Source organism: Thamnophis elegans, chromosome 1 (assembly GCF_009769535.1).
Source record: "Thamnophis elegans isolate rThaEle1 chromosome 1, rThaEle1.pri, whole genome shotgun sequence".
NCBI lineage: Eukaryota > Metazoa > Chordata > Lepidosauria > Squamata > Colubridae > Thamnophis > Thamnophis elegans.
In genome coordinates, this window is record NC_045541.1 from 21,689,223 (window position 1) to 21,707,416 (window position 18,194).

The 18,194-nt window shown below is 38.1% G+C and overlaps 1 protein-coding gene across 1 annotated transcript; it reads left to right on the top strand.

Moving 5' to 3' along the window:
- Positions 1-713: 713 nt before the first annotated feature.
- Positions 714-7,712, top strand: LOC116511776 (cytochrome c iso-1/iso-2). Its single transcript, XM_032221968.1, has 3 exons — positions 714-722; positions 2,034-2,202; positions 7,564-7,712. The coding sequence occupies exons 2-3, from the start codon at positions 2,034-2,036 to the stop codon at positions 7,710-7,712; spliced, it is 318 nt and encodes a 105-aa protein (XP_032077859.1). The 5' UTR covers positions 714-722.
- The last annotated feature ends 10,482 nt before the right edge of the window (positions 7,713-18,194 follow it).

Genomic DNA, 18,194 nt, shown 5'->3' on the forward strand with positions numbered 1-18,194 from the left:
GCTTTCTTGGCATGAGTCAGAAGTACAGTAGCTCACCATTGTGTTTGTATTTTTATCCATTACTTTCCATTCTGAATCAAGACCTGTGACTTGAATCCTTGCATATATAATAGGTTCAATCCTAAACACTTTTGTTTGTAGTTAAAATCATGTAGCAGAAACTTAACTGAAAATTAATCCAGAAACTTAAGTGCAAAATAATTTTCCCAGAGAATAGGTGTAAATTTAAAACATGTAAATATAGGAATAGGAAAACCTCGAAATAGTTCTTCCTCTATTCAGACTATGAAATTATAATTGAAAAAAAAAGCCCTTGAATTGTATTATGGATTTATATCAGTGGTAGGTTGCAGGCAGTATGCCCCGGTACGGTTGTACCGGAGCCTGCCCCGAGCACCAGATACTGTTGCAGTACGGTGCTCCGGAGGCATCTGCAGTGATTCACTTAACAGCTGTGGCAGGAAACGTCATAAAATGGGGGCCAAAATTCACTTAACTGTCTCGCTTAGCAACAGAAACCTTGGGCTTAATTGTGGTTGTAGGTTGAGGACTATTTGTATTTCAAATGTAAACTTTCCTCAAAGAATCTTTCTTTATAGTGGTATCTCACTGTACCACTATTATGGACTATGTATCCTGAGGAAGTCCCCCAGGATTTTTCTACATAATCAAGCTCTGGATACCAAGTAAAAATGCTTCTGCATAAACTATTAGGATATAAAAACATGCCAATGATTTTTATCATCTTGTGTTTAGGATTTTCAGCTTGGGTTTTTTTTTCCAAGAAGAGAAGCAATGTGCAATTAATGCAACAATAATAATGTATTATCATACACTGCATTGCTTTGGCAGCTGCAAGAATGATGAGTAATTTAAAACTACTGTATAACTAAATAATGGTTCACATATGGGGAAAAAACTAGTATTTGGAGATTTTTAAGAAAAAACTATTCTGAAACCTTGAGAAATAGCACCTTGATGGTTTTGAAAATTCTGAAATAGTTATATCAGCAATCTGACAGTAGGGCATGTTCCTATATATATATATTCAGAATCAAGTGCTATTGTCTACAGGCCTTGACATATAAATGGCCGCTTAACAACATTCAAAGTTATAACAGACCCAAAATAAGGTACCTAAAACCTGGATTCAAAGTTCTGACAACTGTTTCATCCCTCTCAACCACATGACTGCATTTTGGGCACTCTGCAACAAGCCCACTTTTACTCTCATTTCCAGCATCCCATAGTCATGTGATTGATTTACAATGTTTTATGCTGGAAATCGGTTTCTGGCAAAAACTGAAAATTTCAGACAACTGTTGAATTGCCTAACAACCATGGTGATTTGCTTAACAATTGCTGCAATAATACCATAAAATTAGGTTGGTCACATGATGACTCATTTAATGACCAGCATAATTTCTGACTGTAATAATAGCCTCTATTATGGAATTAAATCAAAGACTACCTGTACAGGGAGTCTGTGTCTTTGAAAAGTATTATTAAAACTCCAGCCTACATGGAATAATTTACCCAATGTACATTTTATTTGGAAATAAATCTCATGAATCTTTCTTTTGAATAACCTGATTAGGATCCAACTGCTTGATTTTAATTTTACACACTGATTTTAGAAATTTGTTGTAACATATTAGAAGTTGTTTTATTGTGATTTATACCGTCTTTCCCCAAAAATAAGGCAGGGTCCTATTTTCTTTTGACCCCCGAAATAAGTGCTTGGCCTTATTTTCGGGGAGGTCTTATTATTTTTGAGGTGCAGGAGACGGTGAGCAAGTTCACCTCATTGCTTCTGCTGTGTTGCAATATATTTGGGGAGGGCTTATTTTTTGGGGAGGGCTTATTTTAGCACATGCGCTGAAAAGCCTGTTTGGGCTTATTATCCAGAGAGGTCTTATTTTGAGGGAAACAGTGAACCATAAATGTAGGTTTGGGGGAATAGATACATGTCAGATTTTCATGGCAGAACCTGTCAGAGTTTCATTGCTATACATTTCCCCCCACAGATTACCATGGGTGATTTTGAAAAGGGTAAAAAGATCTTTGTTCAGAAATGTTCACAATGCCACACAGTTGAAAAAGGTGGAAAGCACAAGACAGGCCCTAATCTCTGGGGACTCTTTGGTCGGAAAACAGGACAATCTGCAGGATTTACTTATACAGACGCAAACAAGAATAAAGGTAAATTATATAGGTAAATAGGCATAATGGTGGGAGCAATTTGATGAAAATTGCTTTATAAAACAGTTGGGTCAATATTAAGTTATTTTAAAATACTACCTCTAAATTAATTGGCTTCAGAGTCAGGGAAATAAAAATGTCAATTATTGATTACTTCCCATTCTAAAATAGAGTTGTTGGATATCTTCCAAAAACAACTTTCTAATACACTGTATATAATGGTAGAGGGAGATTTCGCTGCACTCTTAATTTTGGCAAACTATATTCAAACATCCTTGGTTAGCATGTCAGTAGTAAGAGATGCTGGAGTTGTTAGTCACCAGTATCTGAGAGTTATAGATTCTTCATTTCTGTGGAGGTGCATACTCTGTTTCTTTAGGGAGTATCTATGATTTATGTTTGATGTTTGACATATTATTACATTAATAGTTCATTCTATTTTTGGTGTGCTATGCATCTACTTAGGCCAATGCTACAAGAATTTGTGTCAGAACTGTGCCTTGCTTTCAGTCCTATGTAGTAAAGATCCAACGGTGGAGCTTGACAATTTGTAGTTATACTAGGGGTAGTTTGAGCTGGCAAGGAGCCTATGTCAGTGCAGAGTTTTATTTATTGCAAATGTTACAATGGGAAAATATTAGTCATATTAAACTGCAATTCTGGAGCCATCAGGGAGGAAATCTTTACTAAACGTAAAGAGGCCTGATATGTTTCAGTCATGGTGCTTGATTTTTAAGCTTTCTATATTCAGAGACGAGATACTGGGTCCTCTTTAAATGGAGCTGCCTTTGAGGACTATTCAGAGTGATACAAAATGTAGCTGGCCATAAAGCCCTTTATAATTTTATGGACTATCTTATATTTGGGGCCATTTGCAGAATCCTCATTTAATATGGAGTGGTCAAGAAAGCAAGGGGTAGGTACCTACTCCTCAATATTACGCCACCCCTTCCCCCCAGGATATGATCCCTTGGAACAACTTGTTCCCTACCTGAAGTTAGAATTGTTCCTTCCCTTTTTAATATTTAGGCTGGCTGTTTTTCCTTATCTTGGAGCTTTGGGTACAGAATCTACCAAAACGTGGCTCTTCCCCCATGCATTAGGCTAAGATGAGATTGACCAGGGAGACTGTCTGGTGCCTGGGATCTGTTTTTGGTTTTATGGATTTTGTGAGCCTCTTAGAATCATTAAATGAGATAAGCAGTCCTAAAAGTATTTTAAAGGAATGAAAAGTCTGCAATTTAAGAATAGCAATTCATTAGCCGTCTGATCGTTAATGTTGATGTTACTGTTGGTATATTTCATAATGTTACAAAGATATGACATTTTACATACTGAATATTTTGGACTATTATTATTTTTATTATGCTGTGTACTGCCTTGAGTCTTGGATGGAGGCAGCATACATGAGGAGCCGAGGTGGTGCAGTGGTTAGGGTGCAGTACTGCAGGACACTTCAGCTGACTGTTATCTGCAGTTCAGCGGTTCAAATCTCACCGGCTCAAGGTTGACTCAGCCTTCCATCCTTCCGAGGTGGGTGAAATGAGGACCCAGACTGTGGGGGCAATTTGCTGACTCAATTTGCTAAAAATCTGTAAACCGCTTAGAGAGGGCTGAAAGCCCTATGAAGCGGTATATAAGTCTAATTAATTAATAATAATAATAATAATAATAAATAAATATATAGATTATATAAATAAAATAAAAACGTTGGATTGTAATGAAAATAAAATCTATTACAATTGTTTTCCAGTGCAGTGTCTTGTTCTACTATTGTACAACAATATAGAACTATATCATTATTCACAATATATATAGTATATATTAATATACGCATCATTACCTTGAGCATTTTCATGGAGTGTGTGTGTGTGTGTGTATTCCATGAAATTTCTCAGGTAATGGTTTATTTTCATATACCATATCCCTACAGGAAACCCAGCTAATTACTTTAATGACTGAACAGGAATTTGAACTGGGTTTTTGATCTCTCCTAACTACAATACTTTTTTCTTTTTGTGCTGTAATGGCTTGCATTGTGACAGCTAAATCAGTGCTGAAATTCCGCTGCTGTCATTTCTGGTTATTTAGTTTATTCTGACAGAGGGTGACTAGATTCTTTATACATCAGTATCTATCTATTTCAGTTTTGTACTGACACATCTTTACATTGGGCACAGCCCATGGCAGTTGGCTTTTCTTTTTCTTTTTCATCTACTTACTTTCAGCTGTTGAAGAAGGCAGATATTGTTAATTGCTCCCACTTAAGTTTGCTTGTCCAGAGAAACTTACTTGAATTGCACAAGATTATTCACATGTTTTGCTGAGCAGGAAGCACTCCTTTCATATTTTTTTTTATATTTGAGTTCTAATTCCAAGGGCATATTTACTTGAAACATTTACTTGAACATAAATTCAAATTAAATAAGTCTAAATATGGATAAGAGGGGAAGTTAATATAGATTTGATTTAAAAAGTGTTGGATTGTATCCAGCTTTATCTGCTTCTGACAGAATGGTATCGACAAGCGCAATATGCTTTTCCTTCATTTTATATCATATTATAGACTGTCATACTTAATTCTCTCAATTTATTCTATGTATGTCTCTACTGTATTTATGAGCACATTATAAAATATACTAGTATTTGGGGGCATATACAGGATTGCAGTGAAGTGGCATCTAAGGGAAACTCTGTTGCATGGGGGAGTTCTAGTTGTATAATATTGAATACAGCATTAAATATATATCCCATATATTCAGGGGAGGAAGTAATACAATAGCGGTGAAAAAGCTACGTCTTTCCAGATATTGCAAACCACAGATTCCAACATTTCTTACCATTGACCCTTCTGGCTCAGGCTATTGGATATTTGTAATTTTGCCTTATAAAAAGAAATAATATCATACAGGTCAAACAATGCTTTAACAATCACTTGAATATTAGAAACAATGGTGTACAGAGATGATTGAGGAGACATTTCCTCTGGCAGTAGCTTTCTATTCCCTGTTATTAAAAATAATCTTTATATTCCTTCAGTAGCTGAAACAGTTAGTCGGAGGGAGGGGAAGAGAAGGGGAGGAAGGAAGGAAAAGGTGGCTGCTGCTAGACGGCAGAATACTTTACTCCTTAGGATTTATTTAGCTGCCCATCTTTTAATATTTATTCATTAGTAAAACATTTCTTATTTTTTTAAAAATCCCTTGTTCAGTTAGAAACATTATTTTTATATACTTTAACATTATTTTTTTCAATTTAAACGATTTTATTAGTTTATAACATAGCATACAAAGAAAATACAAAAGTAAATAGTACGGATATTAGAAAGGGAAAAGGGAAGAAAAGAGTGGGAGAAAGCAAGGGGGGGGGGAGAGAAAAAAAAGGCATTGACTTCCAATTCCCTTTGGTGCAGTAGAATAAGGCATTAAACATCAACCCTCAAGTTTTTACTTTTGCATAATAGTATAAACTAGTCATTTCTATAACAACAAATCTATCTAAGTCATTTCTATAACAACAAATCTATCTACCGTAAGTGGTAAAACCCAAAATCAAAGTTTCATTTTCTTCCGCCTCAAGCAAAAAGTCCAGAAGCAGTTTCCAAGTAGAAATAAAAGTATTTGCATTTTTTTCTTTGATCAAGACAGTCAATTTGGCCATCTTTGCAAAGTCTATCCATTTTTGCAGCCATTCATCCATAGTGGGGATCGAGGTGACCTTCCATTTCTGTGCACAAAGTAGTTTTGCTGCTGTCAACATATATAACGTCAAAGTTCTGGATTTTTTTCCAGGTCTTTTTTCTTAAACCCAAAAGAAAAGTCTCTGCGAATTTTTTTAATATTCACTTTAAGAAATTTCTGTATTAAGATATGAATCCTACTCCAATATTTCTTTGCTTTATCACACATCTACCCTTACATTTCCAACATTCATTTGAAATACCTTTATACATTCTTGACTTATCTGGAGTTAAATACCAATGATACATTATCTTATATAAAATTTCTTTTAGGTTTAATATAAATTTTAAACCTTTATTCCGCGTATTCTCCCATTGTTCAAGAATTACCTTATATCTAAAGTTCCTTGCCTACTAAAACACACAATGTTTTACTTGTTCAGTTTTCAGATTTAAATTCAATAACATTTTATAGACTTTAGCAATTTGTTCATCATAATCACACAATAGAGTTTCCAATTCATTTTTAACAATGTTAAACCGATAATTCTTTTTGTCTAATTTAAATCTTTCTTTCAATTGTAAATATGTAAACCAATGGCAGACATGACCTACTGATTCTAGCTGCTCCTTAGATTTGAGAGTAGGGTCACCCAGGTTAAAATATATTTTACCATAATATTTACTCGTTTGGCCTCATCACTGTTTCTTTTCTTAAAAAAGCTTCCTGTGGGGAAACATAAAGAGGCACCTTTGTGAAAAACCTTGTTTTGTATTTGTTCCAAATTCTCAAAATAGCACGTTTGACAAAATATAACAGAAAAATTCCCTGAAAAAATTAGAAAATAATATTCTTTAGGTTTATAGCATTATCCCAGGCAAACTATGAAGGCGGGCACCAGATAAATCTTCACTTCTGTCACATATAGTATCATCAATTTTGCAATGACACCAAATTTTGTAAGAATAAATTACAAAAATAATTAATAAATCTATTACAATCCAACTCTGGTTAAAAAAAATAGTAATTTGAGTCCCTAATCAATATTTTAGTAGAACATCACCTGGGAAATCTGTAAATTGTAGCCCCAATATAATTGAAGGGTGACAATTAGGAAAAAATTATATTTTGTGCGTTGTCTTTTAAAACAAATATGATCCAATTTAGTGAGAAAAGTGAAAAGTTTGACACAAAATAAATGAAATTTATTTGGTTGTCGGTCTTGACAATTTACTCTAGTTATATTTTGTTAAGTATTACTATTTAATCCTAATTATTATATTGTGGAATATTAATTGTGTAATAATATATATATAATCATTTGATTATCTTAGAAAGGTAATGCCATATGGTTTTGATATCAAAGTCAGAAACCTAGATTTAGATGCTGAAGTGTTTACTTAAATAATACAACTAAAATATTGACCAGTTCGGGAGTCAACATTAACCAGTTGATAATTAAAATGTGCTTCAAAAGCTAAACAGAGTAGATATGTACTGAATGTTAAATGAGATCTTACAATAATCAAAACTGGAATTTGCTTGACAATCTTTTTTTAGCTTTGGAAATTAAATTAATTTTTTTGCAGATACTTTGACTTAAAACCTGTAACTGGTTGGTTATTATTACAATATTAATAGAATATGTAATAGATATTGCATAATTATGTATATTTTTCAGGTATTGTCTGGAATGAAGATACACTGATGGAATATTTAGAGGAGCCAAAGAAATATATTCCTGGAACAAAAATGGTCTTTGCTGGCATTAAAAATAAAAATGAAAGAGCAGATCTCATTGCATATTTGAAAAAGGCAACTTCTTCATGAAACATTGTAGTTTCTGAATACCAAAATATTCTGTCTGGTGTTTTATTATTGTTCTGGCAGGGGTTTATTAATTATTGTCTTAAAGAAAATAAAAATATTTCTTTACAAATTAAGGGAAAATAGTGTCTTTTCTTTTTACACAACCATATCCTGGTAATAATCAGTTGTTCCTTTTATTTACTTATAGTATGCATAGTTGTTCCTATTATAAATTGTTCAGTTTAAGATAAAAAATAAAGGAATTAGTTTATTAATGATAGACAACTTGGCTTAGATAAATCTCTACAGAAGTTAATTTTTTGCAGTGATTGTGTGTTATTTAATTAATAGAACAGAGAAAAGAAAAAAAATAAGGTCAGGGAGATATCTATTACTTTCTCTTAATGTTTAATCATTAAGCTTTTTAAATTCTTAAAACAGTTGTTGAAGTTCTCCAAAAATGTTCAGGCTTGAATACAGGGACGTGCAATCAGGGGAGGCAGAGCCTCACCACTGTCATCATGAAAAGAAAAAAAAATGTAAAAGGAAGAAGGCGAGAGCTGAGGTCAGGCTGAGCTAGTTGCTGCCAGAGTCACCATGGATGACTCTGCTTAGTGCTTAACTGTTTAAAAAAGCCTCTTAAAAAGTGCCCTGTACAGGAGGCGGCAGGAGAACGACATGCCTCATCTAGTCTGGTGTTTTATGATCACTCGAGCAGAGTTAAGCAAGGGTTAAAAGCCGAAAAAATCCTGATGTAGATGAGGCATGTCATTCTCTTGCCTCCTCCTGTAGAGGGTGCTTTTTAGAGGCTTTTTTAAACAGTTAAGCACTAAGCAGAGTCATCCATGGTGACTCTGGCAGCAACTAGCTCAGCCTGACCTCAGCTCTTGCCTTTTTCCTTTTAGCTTTTTTTTTCTTTTCATGATGGGAGGCAAGAGCAGAGTTGAAATCCTTTCTGAAACAGCTGGAAAAGGTACGTGTGGGTCGGAGGGAGGGAGGGGGAGGAATTCAAACTTCATCGTCCTGGTGCAACTGTGTGTGTGTGTGTGTGTGTGTGTGTTTGAGAGAGGGGGGAGGGAGCATATTGAGACAGTTCTTTAGTTTATGCACTATGTAACACTCTAATACTATGCCTTTGGGTCTTCTGAAATTTTAATTATCCAATCATAAGCAAAAACAATGTTTTCAGAGGAATGAATTTCCACTTCTACTTACACCTGCCAGCCAAAATGCTGCTAATGGTATTGCTAACATGGGCTGAGGAGGAAAACCTAAATTTCCTGAATCCTGGTGCAACTTTATGTGTGTGTGTGTGAGAGAGAGAGAGAGAGAGGAGGGAGGAAGGGAGAAGAAAAAGAAAGAAGGAAACTTATTTAGCAAAGGAGAAAAACAAATGCTGTCGCTTTAAATCGGAACTGAGCATGCCTGGCTGTGGAATTCTGGGAGTTGAAGTCCACAAGTCTAAAAAAATTGCTGCCACACCAGCCATAAACCTCACCGCATGTCACTGCTTGAATAATACATTTTGCTGCTATAAGTAAACAATCAGTCCTTATTTTTAAATGAAGCATTGGATCATATTAACAGATGCAAAGGGTCTAGAGACCCTTTGTTTTATAATAATACTGATGTAACCAAAAAATCTGAACCAACTTCATTAAAAATTCTGTAGCAGAAGATTACTAACTTATTGCATGTTTGCTAGATATTGTAAAGAAGTCCCTTTTGCGTATAGTCCCTCCAACATTTGAAGACTGATTCTGTAGGGTACATGCTAATTAAGGAGGGGTTAAAAGCTACCTGTGTAACAAAGCCTGATTTCCATAAAAATTGTCATTTTGGTCCATCACATTGTTTAAATCAATATTCTAAACACTTTCAGCCAAGTGAGCATCCCCATCTGGATTTGTAATAGTAGCATATAGATCTTAGACATTACAGTATTCCTTTTGAAAATGCCAAATAATCTTATATTTTCTCAATTAATAGATGTTGCCGAATCCTAACATTTTTTTATCCATATTGATATTTCCCTCAAAAACATAAATGTTGGGATGCTAGAGGGGAAATGCTACCTATCAATGTAAAATAATGCCCATTTGAAAAATTGCCTTGGTAAAGGCATTATTAAATTTTATTTAGCTTAGGCTGAAAAAGTACCATGTATCATTTTAAAGATGTCAGGCAGTGATTCAATGCTTAGGCAGCCTTCTAATGTAAATGGAATCAGATGATTTGTGCTGCTTGGTAATAGCTTTTAAAATTTGGAACCTCCCTGCCTCTCTGTTTTTGTGGTCAATATAAAATCTGTCTATTGATTCTTAGAAATAAAACAAGCTTCCAAGCTTTTTAATATAGTTATGTAATGTTTTATCTGGGAATTCTAATGGATGGGATTGAAATAAGAAATTAGGACTTGAAAGAACCAAAAGTTGCTATCCAATTTAAAGTTTCAAATGATTGATCTGATTTTTCCTTTTTTCCCCAGGCAGCATTAAAATTTATTTTTGTTTATTAAATTTGTTTTGCTGCCCATTTTGCCACTTTGGGCAACTTATGTTAGTTTGCTGCCCATCTTACCATCCTGGGCACTTTAAATGTAAATGTAAAATTATTACAAAACACTTTTTAAATATTCTTAGTAATGTTGATCCATGGGTATTTTTAAGAATTTGAATGCAATTACTGTAGGATTCTTAAAGCATTAGATACCACTCTCTGAGTTGCAAGGGGAGTATGGAAGTACATAAAAAAATTTTTTTTTGAAAATTCAGCGAGCAGCCTAATACCTGTGGAAGCCAAGGTTTCTTCTTAATATGTTTGGCTGAAGAGCTAGGATTCAACAATGTAAATACCATGTCACCTGCAAATAAGATTAGTAAATACCAATTCCCAAATTTAATCTCTTGAATTTGATTATTAGCCTTCCATGCAATTGTTAAGACTTCTAAAGCCAAATTAAATAAAAAGGTGATGGGTACCTCCTCATTTAATTCCTTTCAAAATTACAGTCATAATTGCTGAACCTCATCTGTGTGTCTGTGTTAATGTAGAATTAACCATGTTAAGAAAATCGGGTCCAAATTTAAATTCCTTTAATACCTGCTTTAAAAGTAAGTCCCTGAGAATTCAAAACCTTCAATATATCCAGTGAATATTTAACTGAAGGAGTCATATTTACTTCCCTAAATTGTGTGATATTTAATTATGTGTGTGTGTGTGTGTGTGTGTGTGTGTGTGTGTGTGTGTATATATATATATATATATATATATATATAGTTTGGCAGTATGTTTTGCATATGATTCGTAATCCACACTGAAGTGAAATCAGTTTATAAGAAGTCAGTTCCTGTGGGTCTTTTCCCAACTGGCATTCGTTGGCAATGGTGGTACCAGCAGCACTGGAGCTGAAGTAAACGCCCAGGGCTTCAGGAGTATCAGCCAGCTGCCACTACCCCCAAGACTCTACTTCAGCTCCAGTACTGCCACTATTGCCAAGGATTGCTGCCCTGCACCATAGCCAGTGTAGCCTCACCTACTCCTGCCACCCTGCCCTCTGCAGGCCCTAGCACCTCTAGCTGGCCTCTGCCATCATCTTCCTCCTCCTGCTGACAAGGCGCATCCGTTCCGGCTCTATGCTAGGTGGCTGCACCAGGTCTTCTTCCTGAGGCCACGAGCACCTCTCTCCAAATCACACATTGCCTTCTCAGCTTACAATAAGATCACACCTGCTCCTCTCCAAATTGGAAGATAAGTAGATAGGGGGAGTGCTCAGTGATGTTGCAAGTAGAGATGTATGGCCTCTGCCTTTAAAATGACACATGCAGTTCAGCTTCATTTTTTTTTTTTAAGTTCTCAGGTCAGAGAAAAAACGTTAATATAAGTAAAAACACCACACAGGATAACACCACTAAAAATAAATAATTTCTCCCTGCCTCCTCCAAAAAGGTTGTAACTGCAGGCAGCCTGCCAAAGGCCCGAAGTTTGATCGTGACCGCAGGGTCATAACAGTAGGGTCCAGGCTAAGTACAGGTAGGCTTTAAGTTATAGCACAACCAGAGGTGGGTTCCTACCAGTTCGCACCTATTCAGTAGAACCAGTTTGTCAAATCTCCCGAACCGGTTAGAAGAGGTTCCACCAGTGGACCCGGAAAGCAGGCCACACCTACAGAAGAGGTTCCAAAAATTTTTGAACCCCACCACTTTTCCTTGGATATGATTATTCTACACTATCATGCTCATATTTATAAAACTCAGTGCCTCTGTGAAAGGTAAGGATGACTACTGCGTTTGTGGTGCAATCAGAACATTGTGTGTGAAGTTGTTTTAACGCAAACCAAAGATGCCTTTTAAACAAGTTTACATGATATTCTTATGCATGCCAGTGCTGTGTGTGAGGTAATTTAAGGTGGTTCTGACAAGTGTCGTCAGCATCTTCGTATCCGGTCACATGGGTGGCAAGCCACTCCCATCCGGTCACACGGGCGGCAAGCCACTCCCACAAAGGAGGCCACACCCACACAGTAGGTTCGAACAATTTTTGAAACCCACCACTGAGCACAACTGAGCCCCAAACTTATGTTACTAAGTGAAACATTTGCTAATTGAGTTTGCCCCATTTCTTGCTACAGTTGTTAAGTGAATCATTGCATTTGTTAAGTCAGTAACATGGTTGTTAACTGAATCTGGATTCCCCATTGACTTTGCTAATCAGAAGGTCGCAAAAGGGGATTATATGACCCCAGGACACTGCAGCTGTCATAAATATGCACCACTTGCCAAGCATCTGAGTTTTTGTCATGAGACTATAAGGATACTACAATGGTCATGTGAAAAACAGTCATAGGCCACTTTTTTCAGTGCTGTTATAACTGAACAGTCACTAAAGGAACTGTTTGAGGACTACTTGTCCTGTTTGTTCAGGGCTGTCGTAACTTCAAACAGTCACTGAGTGAATGGTCATTAACCGAGGAATCCATTTATTTTAACCTTTTTACATTTGCTTGTTTTTTTAAATTGTTGTGACCAGCCCAGGGTTACTTCAGTGAAATGGGCGGCTATACAAATTTGAGTATATAAAATAATCTAATATCCATATATCTGTTTGGTCTGAGAGCTTAAGAAAATGAAGAGATCTGTGTATACAGAGGTGGGTTGCACTTACGTTCACAATGGGTTCACTGGTTGTGAGTGCTTGCACGTGCCCCTTTGGGACTGAAATGGAGCTTCAAACTTTGCTAATCAACTCAGGCAGCTCTGGTGCTCTAGCAGGGGCAGCACGGAACTCAGCTGAGCAACATGGGCCAGGGGGGTGGGGGAGAATGATCCAGAAAGTTATTTATATATGGAAAGCATAGCACAAGGGTGGGTGGGCAGGCCCAGCAATCACAGTTAAGGGTTCGCCCAAACCTGCGCGACCCTGCAGCAGCCCACCATGCGTGTACGTAATTCTAAATATGGCCTACTGTGTGTTGGAAAAGTGTGCTTTAAAACCATTATTCCATTTCAATGAAGAAATCATCAGATAAAGAAGAAAAATTCTCCATTAATTCCATCAAGCAAATTTGATTAGGAACATTCTTAATGCCAATCACAAAACTTTCCTCTGTTGTGTATAACTGAGACGCCGGGAAGTTAATGCAATTTTTCACAATATTGATTATCTCATATTGTTTTCTCCTGGGCTTTCCATTTGTTGGTAAGAGACTTTGTCTTGGATCTGCTTAAGGGTGTTATTAGTCTCTGTAGTTGTTGTTTGAAGAAAAGAGACAGACTCCAGGATTTCCTGCAACATAAAATTATAAATTGTCTGGAAGATCTTCTCCTGCTTTTGAAAGAACAGATGGGATGACACAGCTGGAGCTGCAATAGAAAATTTCTTGGCTTTAGTTGACATAATAAGAGTAAAGAAATCAGCTATGGTGAAATATTACAATATAAACATCCTTAATTTACCAGATTGATGAAATATTGTACAGGCAGTAGAGGATTAAATGTAGTTTAAAGGAGAAAATAATCAGAAGAGGAGAGACATGAGTTCACATCACTATCTCCAACCAAAAGTGTTACATTTGTGGAAGTGTACAGTGGGTGTTTCACCAAGATATATATGACAGACCATCTTATTTCTGAAGTCTGAGAAAGGATTGCAGAAGGAAGAGCCAATACAAGGCACTTTACAGGTCACCCAATAACACCTACAAATTTGCTTTACATGCAGAGAATCTGTACGTTTCAACTGTTATGTTTTATTCAGAGGTGGGGTTTTTTGGTGAAATTAATGGAACAAGTGACTCTCCTGTTTGTCCAATTCTTTTCTAATTCCAAATATTTGGAGCATGGATGAAGATCAGTATTTCTTTTTCCCAATGTGAATTTGTAAGATAGATTATGAGCCTGCCAGTTCTATATTGAATTAGACACATCTAAGTCAATTTAAATCAACTAATTTAAGCATGCCTATTTCTGGTCTGCACAATAGCCTTTCTATGATAAAGCATAGATTCCTGCTGTAGCCATACAAACATGTTTTGCAGCAAAGAGGGAGGCAAAAACATTATGATAAATGGATTTTGAGGCTAGAGATCATAAAAGACTTCCAAAGATCATGCATTGCAGGTCATTTCTTTAATTCCCAAATACACTGAAAAGGGAAAAGTGGGATTGAACTTAGTGGGATTCTCCCCCCCGCCCATTGGTAAAACCACATTCAGTAACTAGATGTTCTTGAAATCCACTGTCCAACAAGCATCTAGAATTCTACTACCATAATCAGAGAGAATGACTAAATTAAAAATCCAAGATGTCAACAAAGCATTAAGCGAGGGAAAGCTGGAAAATACTTACTGTAATCCAAACTTTAGCTAAGCTGTTCACATAATGGCTTATGCAACTAACCTGCTTTGAGGATAAGAGACAATCACATCCTAATTCCAAAATAAATCTGTTTCTGGGTGCCTCACATTCTTAAAAGGACCCAGCAGGAGCAACAGTAACTTGGTTTTTCCTGAGCATATTATCAATAAATTGCCTTTCATCATTTCCATCACAAACTTGTCTTGGCTATCTTTTTTTTCTGCTGTATCCTCAGGACCTTCTCTTTAGCTGAGCCCCAACACATAACTAAGGCACCTTTAGCTGCGCATAACTGCTTTCTGCCTTATTCTAAAACCATCTAGGGCCGGGATGGCGAACCTATGGCACGCGTGCGACAGGTGGCATGCGGAGTCATTTGTCAGGGGACGCGAGGCGTTGCCCTGTCAGCTGGCCAGCATGCATGCATGCGCTGGCCAGCTGAGTTCAGCCTTTTTAAAGCCATTTTTTGCCCTCCCCAGGCTCCAGAGGCGTTATAGGAGCCTGGGGAGGGAGAAAACAGCCTCCCCTGCCCCCCCTCCCCCGGAGGCTTCAGGAGCTTCCCTGAAGCCTCTGGAGCACAAAAACCTGGCCCTAAGGGCAAACCAGAAATTTAGGAACTGACTTCCAGTTTAATCGTAGGGCTGGTTTAAGCCCTCTGGAGCCTTCAGGGGCCTTCCGGAAGCTTCCCTGAAGGCTCCAGAGGACGAAAAATGACCCAACAGACAAACCGGAGTTAATTCTGGTTTACTTGTAGGGCTGTTTTTAGTTCTCCAGAGCCTTCAGGAAAGTCTCCGGAAGGCCCCTGAAGGGCTTAAACCGGGCCTATGAGCAAACTGGAAACCCATTCCCAAGCTTCCAGTTTGCCCGTAGGGTTTTTTTTTGCGCTCCAGGGGCTTCAGAGAAGCTCCTGAAGCCTCTAGAGGGCCTCCAGGGTGGGTGGGGGAGGCTGTTTTTGCTCTCCCCAAACTCCTTTAAAGCCTCTGGAGCCTGGAAAAGGCAAAAAAAGCATGTGAAAAATAAGGAGTGGCACCTGTCATGCGCGCATGCATGTTGGAGGGAGTCGCGCATTGCATTATGGGTGTGGCATGCCCATGCATGACCCTCCCTGCGCTCCCCCTGCTTATGGCACGTGAGCCAAAAGAGATTCACCATCGCGATCTAGGGCATATAAAATCCATTAAGCTTTTTCATCCACTGCCCTGGAGGGAAATTGTGTGAGAGTGATTGAGAACAGAGAGAATAGAAACCTGATCAGATGAAATTGGCCTACTCTTGTAAAGGGGCTCTTGGCACGTTGTGGCATACAAAATTTACCAGCAGGGCCTGTTTGGAATTTCTTTCCACTTGGAGCATGCTTAAAAAGGAACCCCTGGTTGTGCCAACAACCTTCTGGAAGCTTTGCAGCTCCTGCTATGCTACTTCCCCAGGAAAAGCGAACAATTGGAGAGGGTTACTTTGGAAGCCCATCATCTTTGCAAGCCCATCATCAAGTGAGGTAGCCAAGCAAGCAAAATGGAAATGATTCTTAGCAATATAAGTGAAATCTAATTGCAGTGAAATCGCAAATATTGCAGCGCTGAGAAGCCGGTATTTATTTTGTGCTACTTTCTTGCATCTATTTTGCTTGATTCAGCTATATAATCTGGGACATATATTTAGGTCACAGTTTTTGAAGTGACCATTCTTTTGTTCATTTCAGTTACTGTTACTGACCAAGTTAGTATGCTGCTCCTCCATTAAGGATCAACTCCGCTTCATCAAGTTCCATATGTTGGTCTTTGATCTCTTCAACTCTTTTTTGGATCTGTCCTTAAGTTTATCATTTTAAAAATCTGGAGCTCAATATGCTTTGTGAACCTATTTCTTTGGTCAAGTGTGGAATCTAATTCTGCAATCATTGGTGAAAATTCTGAGAAAGGAACTCTGCACACACATACTATTTGCTTAATATAACAACCGGTTCCTTGAATTGAGCTTTAGCACAAAAACATTTCCCGGTGGTGAGCTTCAGGCTTATTTTCTTTCCCTTCCAAGCCTGTTGAGTTCTTAAGATATTTCAACTGAAGGCTTGCTGTGTACTGGGCGCCCTTGGTGAAGGCCTGACATCTCATTCATGAATATTTGAAACGGCTTTCATTCATGTCCTTGCATCCTCACATGCTGAGATCCATAACTTCAATTTAGCCATGAAATGTGCTCCTCCACGTGTGGATAAGAATAGCTCCACGTCAGTCCATCTCAATGGAGGCTGCCCAGATTTTTGTCTCGCTGCAGGAGGAGGCACGGAAACTGCATGTTTGCAGTTCCTCCAGCAGACCTTAACCACTCGCACATTTCTGTGGAAAGGCAACCATGTGCTTAGCCATTTGGGGGAGCACCCGGTTGTACAAGCCAGCCAGCTGTCCCTGACTCTGGGTTTTTGTCATTATCCTTAGGGTTTTGTGAAAACTGAAGAGAAAGACACTGCCTCTGAGATCTTGCCACCTTCTCTTTTAAGAGAAAAAGAGGCAGCGATATTTATCAGCAAGTCATTTTGTGCAGGAGTCATTCATTCCAATAAGCAATAATAATAATAATAATAATAAATCATACAAATCAGAATCAGGAGGCCCATGCCTGCCTTCTTGAATGGAACCCCATTTTCATTTAGTGGGGTTATTTTTGAGCTGTCCTACATAGGTTTCCTGCTGTAGAAGGATCCATTTCTTATGGATGTAATGCCTGCACTGAAGGATGGAGTCACACAGGGTTATAGGAAAGTAAGGAGACATCAACAAACTACAGCTGTTAACCCACAGCTTGCCAAAGCTGCTTTCCTTAAAACATCCTACAAAAAGAGAATTTTAAATATTAATGGAAATGGGCGGAGGGGGGGGGAGAATTGTCCTATTTGGGACCATCCCATTAAAAACAGGAAGGCCAAAGTCTTCATAATTGTACCGCGTTTCCCTGAAAGTAAGACAGGCTCTTATTTTCTTTTGACCCCCCCCAATAAGCACTTGGCCTTATTTTCGGGGAGGTCTTATTATTTCTGAGGTGTAGGAGGAGGTGAGTGTGGTCACCTCATGGCTGCTGCGGTGTTGTAATATTTTCCAGGAGGGCATATTTTCCAAAGAGGACTTATTTTAGCACAGGTGCTCAAAAGTCTGGTTGGGCTTATTATGCGGGAGGTCTTATTTTCCGGAAAACGGGGTATTTAAAACGAGTGTGCCAGGAGCTTTAAAACATCTGACTGAGGCTTTTTGAAATGCCTCAGCTTTCACTCCCCCCTAACAAACTTACGCCCCGACAAAACAACTCGCAACCTCAAAACATAAACGCGTCGCGCCAAATCGCATACGCGCGCACACGCATCTCTACCCCATATTCTTTCACTAGCGTTCAAAACATTTCGTCTCTTGTAGTCCTCCCCCCCCCCCCCCGCCCAACTCCCATCTTCTGCCCAGCGGCATCTACCGCCGAGCTCCATCATCTTCATGGAAGACTTGGAATACGCCGAGAGCTGTTTCGCAAGCCATTAGCCAGTGCTGTATGTACCGCGCTGGTGCAATCCCTGTTTCGGCTTTATCAGAAGACGGGGGGGGGGGGGAGAGAGGACAGCGATCGATGTCCGCCCCTCCCCTTTTGACGCCTTCATTCATTCTGCTGC

Coding starts and splice junctions, on each gene's coding strand:
- LOC116511776 (XM_032221968.1), top strand. CDS start 2,034: ATGGGTGATTTTGAAAAGGGTAAAAAGATCTTTGTTCAGAAATGTTCA. Junction 2,203..7,563: donor AGACGCAAACAAGAATAAAG/GTAAATTATATA, acceptor TATATTTTTCAG/GTATTGTCTGGAATGAAGAT.